This window comes from Hemicordylus capensis, chromosome 3 (assembly GCF_027244095.1).
Source record: "Hemicordylus capensis ecotype Gifberg chromosome 3, rHemCap1.1.pri, whole genome shotgun sequence".
Classification (NCBI taxonomy): Eukaryota; Metazoa; Chordata; class Lepidosauria; order Squamata; family Cordylidae; genus Hemicordylus; species Hemicordylus capensis.
Window position 1 is genome coordinate 167,111,915 of NC_069659.1, and position 19,112 is coordinate 167,131,026.

General features: G+C 45.0%; 1 protein-coding gene across 14 annotated transcripts in view; it reads left to right on the forward strand.

Moving 5' to 3' along the window:
* The window catches only part of MYCBP2 (MYC binding protein 2), a 259,460-nt gene that overhangs the window by 168,260 nt on the left and 72,088 nt on the right, over positions 1-19,112 (forward strand). For all 14 annotated transcript variants that reach the window (XM_053305497.1, XM_053305498.1, XM_053305501.1 and 11 more), the window contains 2 exons: positions 384-516; positions 14,671-14,796. In XM_053305497.1, coding sequence (XP_053161472.1) covers positions 384-516; positions 14,671-14,796 — 259 coding nt within the window. The remainder of the gene's footprint in view (positions 1-383; positions 517-14,670; positions 14,797-19,112) is intronic.

Below are 19,112 nucleotides of genomic sequence, written 5' to 3' on the forward strand. Positions count from 1 at the left end.
TATAGCAACTTTGTGAAAATTGAATACATAGTGTTATTTTCAGACTCTTTCTGCTTCAGGCTTCAAAGCAAAGCAAAAATCCACCCTTGCATACTATTGGGTAGCAAATGCTATGTTTTAATTGGGAGCGCTTAGGCTAATCTGAATATTCTTGGTTTTCTGAACATAATCCAATCTAACACATTGAAAATACTAATGACCTTCAACTTTTCATGATGCAACTTTTTTTTCTGTCTTAACTTGAAGAATGCCTTTCCATGACATGATGCCTTTCCATGACAGGCTCTTTTTCGCATGTGGAAGCATATTGCTGCATCTCATTGGTGGATGATTTGAAAAGTAAATTAAATATGCCTTTTTATGTGTGTATGTGTGTGTACCAGGTGACTAATTCTGAAGGAACGTGGGTGCAGATGGATAAGAACACCATGGTAGAGTTCTGTGAAAGTGATGAAGGCGAAGCATGGTCCTTAGCTAGAGACAGAGGTGGAAACCAATATCTCCGGCACGAAGAGGGCAAGTTCACTTAATTTTTACAAAGTTCCAAGTGCTTATAAACTAAACATGCACACAGAATCAAACTGGGTGAAAGCATCCAATAGTTCAGTTTTATATGATAAATGGCTCCAATAAGAAAATAGCCTAATATTCTTTTATTTGCGTGGCGACGCTAACTGGGGCTTCAAGGAGGCACGCTGCAGCCCCATGCACCCACCTTTTGTGAGAGTGCCGGGGGGGGAGTGGCGGGGGCGGGGTCTGGCAGGTAGGCAATGCCTTCACTGTCCTTTAAAGAAACACCGCCCCCCTTCCAGACCAGCCCGAACACTGGTTGACACAACCAGTTTGGCACTCCTAGAATGGAGCGCCAAACAGTTTCATTCACATCCCTAGGGGCTATGGCTCAGTGGCATAGCACATGCTCTGCATGCAAAATTTATTTATTTATTTTATATTTATTTATTTATTTGATTTGTATACCGCCCTTCCAAAATGCCCTAGTTTCAATCCCTGGCATCTTCAAAAAGAGCCACAATTATCCCGTTTACAAACCCTGTCTTAAACCCTGGAGAGTGATAGAAACAATACTGAGATAGTTAGATAGACCAATGATCTGACTTGTTAAAAAGCAGCTTCATATGTACTGGCAGCACCAAGGAACAGAGAAGGTTCTGGCAAGCCTGGGAACAAGGCAGGAAGAAATACCAATGTGGTGAAGTATTGAGTTTATTTTATTGATCTTTCTATCATATTTTTATACCGCCTGATATGTAAATCTCTAGGCGGTGTACAAATCCCAATATTAAAATCACAAGTTAAAATACAAGTTAAAACACAAGAAAAACAATATAAAACAAATTATTAAAATTCTAATTAAAAGCTTGTGAGAACAGGAAAATCTTGAGGGTCTTCTTGAAAACAAAAAAAAGGAGATGTTCTTAGTTCTGCAGGGAACATATTCCAAAGCCCTCGGGCAGCCACAGAGAAAGCCCAGTCCTGAGTCACCAGCAGACAAGCTGGTGGCAACCATAACCAGATCTCTCCAGAAGATTGTAAAAAGCTGAAGAGTTCATGACAAAGGAGGTGCTCTCTTAAATAACCCAGTCCGAAGCCATTAAAGGCTTGATAATAACCAGCACTTTGTATTTTACCCAGAAACATATCGGCAGCCAGTGCAGTTATTTCAAAACCAGTGTTACGTGGTCCCATTGTGTAGTCCCAGAGACCAATCTGGCTGCCTCATTCTGTACCAATTGTCATTTCCGGACTATGTACAAAGGCAGCCCCACATAGAGTGCATTACAGTAGTCAAGTCTGGAGGTTACCAGCATATGTACTACTGTTTTAAGGTCATTCACATCTAGAAATAGACATAGCTGACATACCAGACGAAGCTGATAAAAAGCGTTCCTGGACACTGCTTCAACCTGAAAAACCAGGGAGAGCTTGGGGTCCAGGAGCACTCTCAAGCTATATACCTGATCTTTCAGGGGGAGTGTAACCCCGTCCAGAACAGGCAAATGTAAATCATCTCTCAGGTCCCGACCCCCTACAGTCAGTACTTCCATCTTATTTGGATTCAACTTCAGTTTGCTATCCCTCATCCAGCCTATTACTGCCTCTAAGCAGGCATTTAGGGAAGATATGGCATTTCCTGATGAGGTCAACATGGAGAAGTAAATCTGGGTGTCATCAGCATATTGATAACAGCCAGCACCAAAACTCCTGATGATCTCTCCCAGTGGTTTCATGTAGAATGTTAAAGAGCACTGGAGACAGTATGGAGCCTTGTGGAACTCCATACTTCAGTTTTTGCTTTGCAGAGCAACAGTCTCCAAGTGACACCATCTTGAATCTACCAGAGAGGTAGGAATGGAACAACTGTAAAACAATGCCACCCAATCCCACCTCTCTCAGTCGGTCCAAAAGGATACCATGGACAATGGTATCGAAAGCCACAGAGAGATCCAAGAGGATCAGCAGAGTAACACTCCCTCTGTTGATAGCCAATTGGAGATCATCCATCAGGCTGACAAAAGCAGTCTTGACCCCATAGCCCACACGAAAGCCAGTTTGAAACGGGTCTAGATAATCTGTATCATCCAAAACTGCCTGGAGCTGAGAAGCCACCACCCACTCAATCACCTTGCCCAACTATGGAAGGTTAAAAACAAGTCTGTAATTAGCTAACTCTGAGGGATCCAGTGCAGGTTTCTTCAAAAGTGGTCTAATAATAGCCTCCAAGGAGGCAAGGAGGCATCCTGCCCTCCCTCAGAGAAGCCTTTATAATATTTACCAGACCTTCTCTGATAATATAATTATCAGATGAGATAATCCAAGTTGGGCAAGGGTCAAGAGAACAGGTTGTAGGGCAAACAGTCCGAAGCAGTTTGTCTACTTCCTCAGGAGTCACAAACTGAAAATGATCCATTCTAATCCCATAAAAGGAGTTGCTGGACACCTCCATAGTAGAATCTGGAATCCAGCTTGGCCTGACTGTGAGAAATTTTATCCGCAAAAAAGTCATTAAAAATGTCACAGCAAGTAACCAATGGTTCCAAGTTTAAATTCAAGTGGGAGGGGGTGCATACTAGCCCCCTCACAACCCTAGACAGCTCAGCTGGATGTGAGTTTGAAGTGTGTATAGGAAGTGCTTTAATACACAAATGTTATATATTGGCAGGAAGAGTAAGTTTATATGGAATCAGGGAAAGATTTATTTTATTTTATTTTATTTTATTTTATTTTATTTTATTTTATTTTATTTTATTTTATTTTAAATGTATGTATGTAATACATTTCTATACCACCCGAAACACAAGTTCTCTGGGCAGTTTACAAACAAAAAAACAGCCAATAAAAGATTAAAAATTTTCAACAATTAAAATTAAAAAGTTAAAACTCCAGTTACCACTGGTTCGTTTGGTGGCAACTCAGAGGCGTGCCTTCTCTGTAGCTGCTCCCGGGCTGTGGAATGTACTCCCAGAAGAAATTCGCAGTCTTAATTCCTTACTGACCTTCAAGAGAGCCCTTAAAACCCATTTGTTTGGCCTGACCTTTCAGGGTTTTTAATTGGTTTTAATTGTTTTAATGCTAACCTGGTTTTCAGGGTTTTAATTGTTCTGATAGTCTAATTGTTTTTTAAGATGTTTTTTAATTGGTGTACATATTTATATTTCTGTTTTAATTGTTATTGGTTTTAATGGTTTCTATTTTTAATTGTAAACTGCCCTGAGCCATTTCGGAAGGGCGGTATAAAAATCAAATAAATAAACAAATAAAATAAAACACAATTAAAACAGTATCTAATTAAAAGCCTGGGTGAACAAATGTGTCTTGACTGCCCTTTTAAAAGTTGTAAGAGATGGGGAGACTCTTATTTCAGCAGGAAGTGTGTTCCAAAGCCTCAGGACAGCAATGGAGAAGGCCTGTCCCCAAGTAGCCACCAGACGAGCCGGTGGCAACTGCAGACGAATCTTTCGAGATGACCTCAATGGGTGGTGTGGTTCATAGTGAAGAAGACATTCTCTTAAATACCCAGGGCCCAAGCTGTTTAGGGCTTTATAGATTATAACCAAAACCTTGTACTCTGCCTGGAAACTTACCGGCAGCCAGTGTAGATCTTTAAGATAGGAGTGATATGGTCTCTCTGAGATGACCCAGAGACCATTTGGCCACCGCATTCTGGACTAACTGCAGTTTCTTGACTACGTACAAAGACAGCCCCACATAGAGCGCATTGCAGTAGTCAAGTCTGGAGGTGACCAGCAGATGTACTACTGTTCTGAGGTCATTTATCTCAAGAAATGGATGCAGCTGGTGTATCAGCCGAAGCTGATAAAGGCAAATCTGGCCACTGCCTCAACCTGGGACACCAGCGAGAGTTTTGTGTCCAGAAGCACCCCCAGACTGTGTATTTGTTCCTTCTGACAAAGTGTGACCCCATCCAGAACAGGCAGTTCAAAATCATCTCCCGAGCTCCAACCCCACACAATAAGTATCTCCATCTTATCTGGATTCAGTCTCCGCTTGTTACTTCTCATCCAGGCCATCACTGCCTCCAGGCAGGCATTTAGGGAGGTTATGCCTTCTCCTGATGACGTTGACATGGAGAAATAGATTTGAGTTTCATCAGCATACTGGTAACACCCTGTACCAAATCTCCTGATGATCTCTCCCAGCAGTTTCATGTAGATGCTAAACAACATTGGAGACAATATGGAGCCCTGAGGGACACCATACTGAAGTCCAGTTTTTGAACAACAGTCCTCGATATACACCATCTGAAATCTGCCCAAGAGATAGGAGTGAGAACCATTGCAAAGCAGTGCCTCCCACTCCCAACCCCCTCAGACGCTCCAGAAGGATACTATGGTCGATAGTATTGAAAGCTGCCGAGAGGTCCAAAAGGACCAACAGAGTCACACTTCCTCTGTCAATTCCCAATTGGATATCATCCATCAGGCCGACCAAGGCAGTCTCCACCCCATAGCCCACCCAAAAGCCAGTCTGAAATGGGTCTAGATCAGGGATTCTCAAACTTGGGTCCTCAGGTGTTATTGGACTTCAGCTCCCATAATCCCCAGCCTCGGTGGCCTTTGGTTGGGGATTATGGGAGTTGAAGTCCAATAACACCTGAGGACCCAAGTTGGAGAATCACTGGTCTAGATAATCAGTTTCATCCTAGACTGCCTGGAGTTGAGAGGTCACCACCCTCTTGCCCAACCATGGGAGGTTGGAGACAGGCCTATAGTTGCTCAACTCTGAGGAATCCAGGGCAGGCTTCTTCAGAAGTGGTCTAATAATTGCCTCCTTAAGACAAGGTGGCATCCTGCCCTCCCTCAGAGAAGCATTTATGATCTCTACCAGGCCTTCTACAACAACCTCCCTGCCAGATAGTATTAGCCACATCAAGCAAGGGTCAAGAGAACAGGTGGTAGGCCACATCGCTCCAAGCAGCTTGTCCACATCCTCACAAGTCACAAACTGAAACTGATCCAGCCTAACCACATAAGAGGAGTCACTGGAAACCTCCGATTCAGACACTGCAGTGATTGTGGAGTTTGAATCCAAGTCATCCTGAATATGAGAGATTTTATCCATAAAGAAATCATTAAACACATCACAGCGGGTAACAGATGGTTCCAAATTCTCATTCAAGGGAGGAGGGGCACATACTAGCCCTCTCACAACCCTGGACAACCTCACCGGACATGAACTTGCGGATGCAATATGGGCTGAAAAGAATTGCTTCTTTGCCATCCGTATTGCCAGAGCATAGATCTTCAAATGTGCTCTATGTTGTAATCTGTCAGATTCGAGTCAAGTCTTTCTCCACTTGCGCTCCAGTCGTCTACCTCACCGCTTCAGCCCTCGTAGATCTGGGGCGTGATCCATTGAATCCATTAGAATGGGTTCTGCGCCTGCGCGGAAGCCTCTCAGTGTCGAGTTCCACAGCTCCTTTAAGGCGCCTGCATCCCGCCCTACATGACCACGTGGCTATTTAAGGCGGGAGGAAGTGCAGGCACCTCAGTTCCTTTGCGACCGCCGTGGAGATCGGTACACCGATTTCTACGGCTCCTCGTACTGGATCCTTAGCTATTCTATACAGATCTACTGTCTTACTACGGATTTCTGATTACGGATTGCCTTTTGACTACGCTTTTGGAGTTGCCTTTTAACTGACGACAGATTTGACTGATTTTCGGCTTTTCGACATTGGACTGTTTCACTGGCCACGTTTGTGAGTACTGGACTGCTTTAAAAAAAAAGGGGGGGGGGATACTCCAAAGTCCAAAAAGACCTTTAAACGCTGTGAAAAATATAAAGCGAAATTGCCCTCTCAAGATGCCCACAATCTCTGTTTGTTCTGTTGGGGCGAGGCTCACAACACTACATCATGTAAAATTTGCCAGTCTTTCTCCAAGCAAACACAGAGAAATCGAGAACTACACTTGAGGGCTTCACCGTACGATGATGTTTTACCTGACCCTTCAACTTCTAAGTCACCCCATCATACTCATGGCTCGAGGGACCTGATTACTATCTAGTCTAAAACCTCGAAGCCCACCGAAAGACCCCCACATGCCTTGAAAAGGCAGGGGGATAAAATGGCCACTTCGACTGATCCCGCCAAAAGGGCCAAAAAGCTGTCGACATCGAGCTCTACACCATCACCCAGCTCAGCCCAGGATGTACTGTTCATCTCTGAATTGAAGACATTGACGCCCACATGGCCGGCATCGAAACAATCCTCTGGATCGAAGCCGTCGACACCAGCGCACCCGGCATCAAAAAAGAAGAGGTCTTCTGTATCAAAACCTTCAACACCGACACAGTCAGCATCAATACAATCACCCTCCATGTCAAAGCCTTCGACACCGACCGACATGGAATTGAGACCAAAGACTTCGATATCGAGCGAGACGGCATCGAGAGAACTTTCCAATACAATGCGGTCGTCTGAACCAGAGATACCCGACGCGTTACCGTCAACGTCGACATTCTCGATACTGACAGGAAGGGATTTGATGCCGGCACCAACGCCGATCAAGTCCCCTTTGACATCCAGAGATATTCAGCAGGCATCAACCCTGAACACACCAGCCCTGATATCTACGGTCACCCCTCGCTTTAGGGCTCCTATGACATTCGCCCTTGAGCATGAGGATCTATCTGATAATGAGGGAGCATCATTTGATCCAGGCACTGCTCAGTCTCTTCTGAACATATTGGAATCCAATACTACCACACCATCTACCTTTAAAGGTTTTCTGCACTTGGAAGAGCAAGCTCCTCCTGAACCCATGGTTTCTGCATCACAAGTACTAACTGCAACTCAGCTTACTACTCCTACACCATGGCACACCTGTGGATTTAGCCATGCGGTTTCTCCATCAAATGAAAGGGTTTTAGCTGGCACGTGATCTCCCGGCTTGGACTATGATTTTGGGGAAAGCAGGGTTTGGCGCGTAAATGCATTACCAATTCGTAGTCTCTCAACAGGTGATGCACCATCTGCCCCGAACCGGAGACAACATTCCTCTGTGGCTACACAGACTGGAATGCCATTACAGCATTCTTTCATCGCGACTCAGACTCGGGTGCCATTGTCTACGACACATACACAAACTTCCGTGCTACAGCTGTCTTCCAGAGCAGTACAAACGGACGAATACACCCCATCTAGTCCATTGCATCAGCCGGTAACACCCATACTGCGAGAGCCACACTCTCCTTCGCTACATGAGACAGAGGACAGCCACCATGGGTCTTCAGATTTTGAATCTGATGTCGAAACCGTGGAGGCGGATCCCTCGCCCGATGTGGCTACACCTTCACATTTCTCCCCAACGGAAGACCTGAGAGCTTATCATCTCCATGTCAAGAATATGGCTGCAGCCCTAGGCCTGGACTTGGCCTCTCAAGTTAAAACAATTGATAACCCAGTATATAATTTCATGGCCCGGTCACAATCGGCCCAACCAGTCACTCTGCCTCTCCTGCCTATTATTTCAAATGCTGCTCAATGCGCATGGGCAGTTCCTCACACTTCCACTCCAATGTCTAAAAGACTAGAAGGCCTATACCGAGTACAAGAGCGGGACAACACATACCTTTTTAAGCACCCAATACCCACTCTTTAGTTATTCACTGTGCTACCACTTTGCGTTCTGGAAAACGACATACTACACCCTCTGACAAAGAAAGCAGAAAACTGGATGTATTAGGCAGAAAATTGTATTCAACTTCTTGCTTCACAGTTAAGGTGACTAATTATTCGGCCTGTATGGCAAAATATAGTTACTGCCTTTGGGAAAACCTAGAAAAGGACCTGGACACGCTCTCACTACACCAACTAAAAGCCCAGTTCAGGAAGACTCTGCAAAGGGCAGGGGATATGACCTGTCAACAGCTAAGCACAGCTAAACACTTGGCTGAGTCAGAATCTCGATCAATTACAGCAGCAATCACTTTAAGACATCACGCTTGGCTACGCTCGGCCTCTTTACAACAAGATATGAAGGATAAGATTGAAGGTCTGCCCTTTGATGGCAAAGGTTTATTCTCCGAAGAGACCAATGCAACTATGGAAAAGATGAAAAAATCCAAGTTCACCGTGAAAACTTTCACCGCAACGTCTTCTGCCTCCACATCATATTCGATGAAACAGAGAAATTTCTATCATCCCCTTACGAGCTATAGACCACAAGAAAGAAGGGACTACCGTAAAACCTTTCAACCCTTTTCAAAGCGGACCACACAACAAAAGAACAAATACCCCTCTGCCCAACGCAACAAACAGGGATAGAGCAACAAACAGCGTCTTTGAGATTCGGGACAGCCCATCGCACACCCAAACATCTGCTCAACTGCTTCTTCTGACACCTCACATCAACTGGGAGGAGACATTGTCGGCCTACAACATCCATGTGCTGACTCCAATAGCCAACACCACCACCAGATTGGCAAGTCATGTGCAAGCATGGCGCCACATAACATTAGATCGCTGGGTCTTTAAAATTGTCACGTCAGGCTATGCAATAGAGTTCAAGACTCAACCACAATTTCGGGGCCTACGTTTCACAAAGGCGACTCCTGCCTTGCTGCAAGAAGCACAAGAACTCCTACAAAAGAAAGCGATAGCCCGGGTGCGATGGGCACACCGGCGGGAGGGCTTCTACTCCCGCTACTTCCAAGTCCCGAAGAAGGATGGCGGACTACGACCGATAATGGACCTGAGACGTCTCAACAAGTTCGTACAAGTAAAGAAGTATCAGATGACAACGTTACAAGACATCCTACCACTCCTGTTTCAGGAGCGCTGGCTTGTGACGTTAGATCTAAAAGATGCTTATTTTCATATAGGAATCCACCCTTCCTACCAGAAGTACCTAAAGTTCACCGTAGGCACCACAGTCTACGAATACCAGGCCGTGCCCTTCGGGCTCTGCACGGCCCCTCGTGTATTCACCAAATGCATGGTGGTGGTAGTGGCCCATCACAGAACAAAAGGCCTGAAGATATACCCGTATCTCGACGACTGGCTCCTGACATTGCGAGACAAAGAAGAGTTACTTTCGCAGATAAAGTATATGTTATATCTCCTCAAGGACTTGGGGATCCAGATAAACTGGAAAAAAATCTCATCTGACCCCAGTGTCCACCATATCTTACATAGGGGCAGTGTTGGACACCGTTGCGGGATGGGCCTTCTTGCCGGAGGACCATTATCAAACTATTACAAGTCTGGTACGTCAATTCCAAATCTCCCCACTACAGCCAGCACATCAAATCCAACGGTTACTGGGTCTGATGGCCTCATGCAATTCAACAGTTCGTTACACACGGCTGAAGATGAGGAAGCTTCAACTTTGGTTCCTGTCCTCTTTCCATCCGCACAGAGATGATCCCAGGAACAAATTGTTGATACCTCTGTCAATTCTAAGGTCCCTCTCTTGGTGGACTTGGAGTACCAATGTTCTAAGGGGGATCCCATTTCAATTACAACCCCCGTTAGTGTGGCTAACGACCGATGCCTCACTCAGAGGCTGGGGAGGTCATTGCAATTCAAGAGTGGCACAAGGTTTGTGGACAAGGACCCAGCGGCTACTTCACATAAATTTCCTGGAACTTCTTGCAGTCTTCCAAGCCATGGAGGCTTTCCTCCCAATGCTCAGAGGTCAGGTAGTACAATTGCAGTTGGACAACACCACTGCAATTGCCTACATCAACCATCAAGGGGGGACAGTGTCCAGATCTCTTTGCAGGCTCAGCATTCAGATTTGGCATTGGAACAGCATCACCCCTATAGCCCTACACATCAATGGATCGGACAACGTTCTGGCAGACGACCTGAGCCGGACCTTCTGCACAAACACCCGTCACGAGTGGGAACTGAACAACCACTACTTGTGGCCGATATTCTACCTCTGGGGATCCCCGGAGATAGACTTATTTGCTACAGCACAAAATGCAAAGTGCAGACGCTACTGCTCGAGAGTGGGCTGCGACCCCTCCTCCATGGGGGATGCGTTCCAGATAGACTGGTCACTGTACCTGAGTTGCATGTTCCTGCTGTTGCCCCTGGTGAGCAGGGTAGTGGCAAAGATTCTAGAAGGTCCTCTAAAATGCATTCTGATTACACCGTGGTGGCCCCGCCAAGTGTGGTTTCCACATCTACTCAAACTCTCTTCTCACACTTACAAGAGACTTCCTGCCTATCCAGATCTGTTACTACAGGAAGACGGCCTGGTGCTTCACCCAGGGGTCCTGACCCTACAACTCACAGCGTGGAGGATCGGCTTTTGAGAAGGATATTGCTAAATGAACGCAAACCCTCCACTAGGAAAAATTATGCAGGCAAGTGGAAGCGATTCACCACCTATGCTGCGAAACATGGCTTCTGTCCGGTAAGAGCATCAATCCATCAGATCCTTCTCTACCTTACTACACTTAAAACCGCTAACCTTTCTAACATCTCTATAAAGGTACACCTAGCAGCACTGTCTGCTAAACATCCAGGATGGGATGGCAAGATGGTTTTTTCTCATGCTTCCTGCAAAAGCTTCCTGAAGGGTCTCTCTAACCTATACCCTCCTGTTCGACAACCGATAGAACCATGGAGCATATCCTTAGTCCTTTCAGCTTTAACAGAGCCTCCTTTCGAACCTCTTGGGACGGCTAGTTTAAAGTTAACGTCCCTAAAGACTGCGTTCTTGGTAGCTATTACTACGGCCCGTAGAGTAAGCAAACTTACAGCTCTACGCATGGATGTGCCATATGCCCGTTTTTACCAAGACAAAGTGCTCTTACATCCTGACATCTCCTTCTTACCAAAGATAGTGTCAGATTTCCATATCAACCAGGACATTGTACTGCCGACTTTCTTTAAGTCCCCTACTTCTGCTTTGGAAAAGGCCTTACACTCTTTGGATGTCTGTAGGACTCTGTTATATTACCTCTCAAAAACCAAAGCGATGAGGAAAACAAAGAAACTCTTTATTTCTTACAAGGGAAAGTCAATGGGACGGGCCTTGTCCCGTCAAAGGCTCTCTCATTGGCTGATGGAAACCATCTTAATGGTCTACACGTTGCAAAACGTTGATCCCCCTAGGTCCATTAAAGCACATTCAACTAGGGCCTATGGGACCTTGGCGGCACACCTATCTGGCATATCTTTCCATGATATTTGTAAGGTCGCTACTTGGTCTTCTGAACAGCCTTTTGTGAGGCATTATGCTATTGACTTACGTTCTGCAGCGGAGGCGAATTTTGGGAGAGGTGTTCTTAAAAGGGTGTTGCAATGATTCTACTGCTCCCTCCTCCTTATGGAGCTAACTAAATACCTATTATAATGGATTCAACAGATCACGCCCCAGATAAACAGGTTGCTCACCTGTAATTGATGATCTGGTAGTGATCCGTTGACATCCATTAGACCCTCCCGAACCTCCCCTCCACAGTAGTACTATTTCTACAGTAGAACTTACCTGCTACATCAGATGTTACGACTGCTTCGGCGGTCTCCAAGGAACCGAGGTGCCTGCACTTCCTCTCGCCTTAAATAGCCACGTGGCCATGTGTGGCAGGACACAGGCACCTTAAAGGAGCTGTGGAACTCGACACCGAGAAGCTTCCGCACAGGCGCAGAACCCATTCTAATGGATGTCAACGGATCACTACCAGATCATCAGTTACAGGTGAGCAACCTGTTTTTCTTCTGTGTACCAAGGGGCCAATTTTGAAGCGGGTTGGAATGGACGCTTAGGTGCGATCATGTCTACTGCCCTGGTGAGCTTGCTGTTCCAGTTCTCCACCAGGGCATCAACAAGATCACCGGCAGAGCCAACACTAAATCCCTCCAAGGCTTCTTGGAATCTTCTTGGGCAGACCATTCTAATAAGCCCCTCGCCCCTACGAAGGTGGGTTGTGACTGTGAGTCACAACCGTAACCAGATGGTGGTCCATTCATGACAATGGGGAAATCACAGATGTCCCCACGCACGGAACACCACCCTGATCAGAGTGAAAGACCAGATCAAGCGTGTGACCTACATTATGTGTCGGTCCCAAGACACTTTGGGATAGACCCATAATCATCATGGCCGCTATGAACTCCTGAGCCGCCCCAGACAAATCGGTCCCATAGTGGACATTAAAATCCCCCTGCACCACAAGCCTGGGAGACTCCAACGCCAAACCCGAGGCCAAGTCTGTCAGCTCAGTTAGGGACTCCATCAGGCAGCGGGGCGATCAGTACACCAAGAGAAGTCCCAGTCTATCCCAGGTCCCCAAACTCAGGTATACACATTCAATATGTTCAGACACATCCACAGGGATCCTGGTCAGGGAGAGGTTATTCTTATAGACCACAGCCACTCCACCTCCCCCCCACGTCCCTGCACCCGCTCCTCAACAGAATACCCTGGAGGGAGAAGCTGGGACCAGGCTGGGACCAGACTCCCCCAACCAAGTCTCTGTAATACATACCTGGTCTGCCCCTTCATCCACAATCAAATCATGGATAGTTTCCAACTTATTCTGGACAGACCTGGCATTACAGAGGAGCAAGGTGAGAGTCTGTGGGAGGTTGGCACTACTCCCCAAGGTCAAAGAGCTGGCAGGTCAGCCGGAAGTGGAAACAGCTAATAGATTTCTGACTTCCCTTCCCCTGTAACAACATGCTGACCTGCCAACTTTACTTTCTCTATTCCCCACCACCACTGGAATAGCCATCTCACAGTCAGTGGACACATTCCCTGTCTCCCCATCCTCAGACAAACCAAGACACATCTGAAACACCCAGGATCCAAAAACAACAGAAGCCAAAACATTTCACCAGGCCCTCACCCTCGTTGCCCCCCGAAGTGGCTCCCCCAAAGGGGCAACCCCCCTTGGTTTCGTCCCTTCGGTGGCGAACCCGCTGGTGGCGGGCCCGCCACCACAGTCCAGCAGTCCTTTTATAAGCCCAGAAAGATGGCTACTCTCAGCAGCTGATCCTCAGGAACTGTTGACTCAACCGCTCTGGCCCCAATCCCACACAGACTCACCTGCAGGGCAGCCACAGCCCCACAAGCTAGAGGGCACCTAGGCTGGCAAGCTGACAACAGCAGACAGTAACCCCTCAGGCTCTCACCACTGGGTAGCCTATGTCTCTGGGAAGCAGACTTTAAAGCCTCCTCCTTCCTTCAAGCCTTCTGGCACTGAGATAGTGGCCAATTGTATATAGATGAATGAAAAATGTCCGGAAATTGGTAAAATAATGGTAGCCTAGGAAATCCTGTGGTTTTTGAAGGTGGCTTGTGAAGCAAGGCACTTATAGAAGGTCCCTGGACTGAGATCCAATTGGTAGAAACTGGTGAACCTGACACCAACACATAATCAACTTGTGGAACTCTCTGCCACAAGATGTGGTGACAGCCAACAACCTGGATGGCTTTAAGAATGGCTTGGATAACTTCATGGAGGAGAGGTCTATCAATGGCTACCAGTCGGAGGGCTATAGGCCACCTCCAGCCTCAAAGGCAGGATGCCTCTGAGTACCAGTTGCAGGGGAGTAACAGCAGGAGAGGGGGCATGCACATACCTCTTGGCTCCCCAAAGGCATCTGGTGGGCCACTGTGTGAAACAGGATGCTGGACTAGATGGGCCTCGGGCCTGATCCAGCAGGGCTGTTCTTATGTTCTTAGGTTTTATCACAATTTGTGACCATTTTAAATAGATGTTTGCCAATCCTTCATAGTACAATAGTATTGTTAAATGAATATATAGAGTGGAATATGCATATTTCATTTGTGTTTGAAGTGTTAAAATTTTAAATGTTATTTTCAGAATTGGTCACTTGCGTATTAGCTATAGTGATTTTTTCATTATATTGCTATTGGACTACAAGATATTAAATTTATACCATCAGAAGAATCAAACATTTTTGAATGCAAAATATTTTATTATGCTAGTCCAAATATATGAATCCAGTACAGAATGATCTCCCAATAGTTTATAGAGCAGAGAAAATTAAACATAGGATATAGTTTTGTGTTAGAGCAGTCCTGTTCATTTCAGTATTGGGCTACTCTGGAGTGAGTGACTTGAATAAAAACATTATCTTTCGGTACATGTATTTAGGCTTATATTTCAGTAAGTTCTGAAGCAGTTTATTTTGTGTTACAGAGCAAGTGCTTCTAGATCAAAATGGTCAGACTCCTCCACCAAGTCCTTTTTCACTGCAGGCTTTCAATAAGGCAACAGGATGTGGTAATGGGCAAGGATTTGATTATGGCCTTGGAAATCACAAAGGTAAATTTTATGCCAGAACAATTATTTTTGTTCTACCAATTTATTCACTGTGTGCACGGACTACTGTACAGGTTGTAGCACCAGCATATATACTTAGAAAGATCTATGATAATTTATTCAGATATATATGTAAGTATGCTGAAGGATGTTTTATATTTTGTTTTCAGGAAACTTTAATTCTACACTTAAGTAGCTTTAGACATAAATTAATGAAAAATTGTTTGGTATAATTTGAAGCACAGATTTTAAAAAGAAGGTTGTTTATTTGTTGGAGAATCAAGTTTGGAGTTCTGATCAATTCAGCTTTATTCAACTGGATGTTCTTCAGTATGATTGTTCTAAGTTGTAGCAAAAAAATCAATAGTTTTTGAAGAATTTTCTGAAAATCATGAGCATTTCTCAACCATGCCTTACAAAAAAGCTTGCTTCTGTGAAATTTATTCCACCTTATAAATGTTGTCTGACATCAGGAATAACAATACCTGCGTGTTCCAGATCTTCTGATGCATGGGGGCTAGCGTTGCATCTGCACTGGTTTTGGGGTTACACATTCAGCATTACTCAGGATATCAGCCATTGTATTTTAAGATTTTTGAGAAACCACCAAATTGATTGATTTACAGCGCCATCAACATCATCAGCTATTGCACAAATGTAGTTCGCTCTGTAAATGGAAGATGCATCCTGTAATGGTTGACAGTTTCTCATCTACCCCAAGCTTTCACAAGCACAAGGAAGCTTGCAGAAACAGAGTTTCCTGTCCCCAACACCTCTTGAAAAACTGCTCCCTAAAGGTCTGGACACTTTCCAGAGCAGGATATTATGTGGCAGGGGCTATATGAAGTGGGGGAATCCCTGTATATTGGGTAGAGACACTTTATGCAAGCAGTCCCACCACTATCCTTTCATGCGGGTCCCCAAACCTTCTGGAGTGACTCCTTGAGGGGGTGAAGAAGGGGTAGGAATGGGGAAGAAGGGGTAGGAAAGTCTGCTTCTGCAGCCGTAATTGTGCAGTCTTTACCCCATCATCCATGTATATTTCTGCTTAAATCAGTGAGGCTTCCAGCTATATACATGAATGTAGAATTGTAACAAAAATGGGCAACTGTTTTCCTGTATGTTCTATATTACTTGTCCCCTTTTTATCCTCACAGGATAAATAAAAATGATTTTTTATTTCTTCACAGCAAATAAAACGAGGTCAGATTTATACATCCTATCTAAGAACTATGCAACATATAACTTCAAGAAACAGAATTTAGAATTAATAAATGAGTAGAAAGGAACCACACAAACAGAATAAAAATGAGACTACTGAACTGAAATTTCTGAAGGGTTTTGAAAATAAGGTTATAAACCAGCCAAAGTTAAGCAGTCATGATTATGTTAGGAAAGGTATACTTAACTTCACCTTGATCAGATCCTAAACCTTTAACACTAGTAAGGTGTCCACTTGTGCACATTGTGTTATTCAGGTGTTGCTTCAAGCTCAGTGTCATATTCTTGAGGGGAAAGTCATGTTTCTTTTTTAAAAAAAATTCAGATGTTTTTTCAGTAAAATAACACAAATAAATCACTTTCATTTTTATCGGTAGTTACTTGAATGTGTTTCCTTCACTTCAGCTATTCACTAATCCTCCTTTAAAACTCTTTTATTTCTGTCTAGCAAAAGCCATTGTGCATTTGCACTGGAGTCCCTTTGCTGCATTTCTTATTATTTTGGTTTAATCCTTGTCTCATTCTCCCTGTGTGTTTGGAGTACTTTTGTGTAAAGAGTAATGTAGCAGCAAACGAAATACAAACCAAATTAATGGCACCCTTGCAACTGTTGTTCTACTGTGCTTACTCAAAGTAAATTTATTTAGGAGTCAGTGCAGTAGCATACCATATGAAGGGTATGGGCCAGGGCCCCTTGGTCACATCTGTCCATACATTGCAAGAGATTATGTAGGAAAGTTTGTAGCTAGTCTCATCTGAAAAATGTGTCTCAGAAGTCCCTGTTGGGAACATTGCCCAGTAGGGGTGTGCACAGAACCGCACAGCTGCGGTCCGGCACTGTGGGGTGGGTTCCTTTAAGGGCGGGGAGGGTTTACTTACCCCTCCCGCCGCTTGTCCCCCTCCAGCGCTCGTATTTCTTATAATAATTGGGGCGGCAGGATACCTCCCTGCCACCCCTTGTCCCTCTGCAATGCAAAAGGCTCCGGCAAGTCTTTTGCACACGGGCACGTCGAGCGCGAGCTTCACGTCTCCCCGACGCACGTCAGGGAGATGTGAAGCTCACGCGCGATGTGTGCGTGTGCAAAAGGCTTACCGGAGCCTTTTGCATTGCAGAGGGACAAGGGGCGGCAGGGAGGTATCCTTCTGCCCCAATTGTTATAAGAAATAAGAGCGCTGGAGGAGGACAAGCGACGGGAGGAGTAAGTAAACCCTCCCCGCCCTTAAAGGAACCCCCTCCACCCGAACCGAACCGGCCAGGTCCGGACGATCTGGAGGCCTTTACAATGGCCTCCGGACCGGTCTGGACCCATCCCTATCGCCCAGCAATGAGGCACGGAATAAGTGGCATATCAGCAAAAAAGTAAACAACTTATTCCAAGGATCTTTCTAGGGCTCTTTTCTAGAGTAGAAGAGTGTTTTGTCTCATTTAGCTCTCATAATGTCCTGTACTTTTTGGTTTTAATTAATTTTGTAGATAGGATTGCAACCTATTTATAGCCTGTTTTGTGTTAGCCATGTTACGCCATGCCACCTCACTTCTCAAAATTACTCTGTAATAATTCCTTTCTTTAGTTGGTTAGTAAGATGCTCGAATCCAGAAAGTTCCACTGTTCGAAGTGTACGTTTGAGAGTAACAGTTAGATACTCTAAGGTGATAGAGAGTTGTAAATTAACCCCTGTAGTATATTTATTTCTTACATTTCTATACCGCCCCATACTACTGTATAGTACTTTAGATACTATAATGAGGATTATGCCTTGGCTCCAAACTTCTTTGTGCTTGCAGAGGCTTGTTCTGTGAATGGAAGAGATCCTTATGTGAGTACAGCACTCCTCCTGTTCACAGAATGAGTATCTACAGTACATGGGCAGTTTGGTCCAAGCATATAACTTTCCACTTGATAAACATTGGCTGATACCCACACTGGCACAACAGGTATTGCTGTTGCACAGGGGGTCAAGCGGCCTGATTTTCAGTGTTACAGTTCCTCCTTTCCTCTGCAGTCTCGGGGACCCTCAGGTACATATTTTCAGGAGGCACAGACAGTTGCAGAGTAGAGTGGGGATCTCCTAAACATGAATGCACTTCTCACACAATGGAAAACACTGCTCGGTTGATGCAGCATTGATCTGGCGGTCCACTGCTTTTTTCGTGGAACCAAGGTGGCAAAAGGCAGTCTTTCACTTGCAGAAAAGTATCCCATTGATTCAGGGTCAATTTCTGACTCCAGCAGAAGGGACATTTGTGCCCTGTCTTCTGGACACAGGCAGCAGGATTTCTTTGGAGCTTTTCAGAGGTCTAGTTTGTTTGGGTTTTTTAGCTTGCACTATCTATCTTCTCTCTCCAATCCCATTTTCCTGGTTATATATCAGGATGGCATTGTACATTGTTCCTGAAAGAGAAAAGACAAGTAGCAACTCAGGCCAGCCTCATTCAGCCCCAGGGCATGGATGAAGCTGGCAATCATGCAAGGTATTTTGTCATTAGAAGTGACAAGGTAATCAACCTTCTCTCACAAGTGTTTTGGAGGAGGTTCCCTCAGTGTCTTAATATTCTGAGGTACTTGCTTTGGCTAGATGCCCTACTCTGGTTGATGACTGCCTTTCTACATCCTGGAAATGAAAGACTGCCCTGAGAAAGCCTATAGGTCTTCAGGAAATTATGACTTCCTGTAGAAATTTCCTTGACGATACTCAGAAGATACGACAATGGCTGAATGTTTTTTTTACTTAGACCATGTGAAGGAGGTGAACAGGGCCTTGCAGGAATATCCCTCTTTCTATTCTTCTGTTTTGTTGTTGCTATGTTCTTACCAGTTTAGTTGTTTTGTGCCAAGGATTGGGGCTGTTCTACCAGACACAGCCTAGGAGAGAAAGGGAATGCTTCTCCCCTAGTAAAGTTCTCTCCTGTCTTCAACAAGGAGGGAGTGCTATCCTAGAAATGAAGGACTGTTCTGTGTCTGCCTCCCAGAAGAGGAATTTACAGTAAACCAAACTTTAGCTTTCAGATATGCAAAATTAGTTACTGAGTTAGTCACAAAGTTCTTTCTCAAAATACCTAGATCTGTTTACAAAAATAGTGTTTGGGTTAATTTATT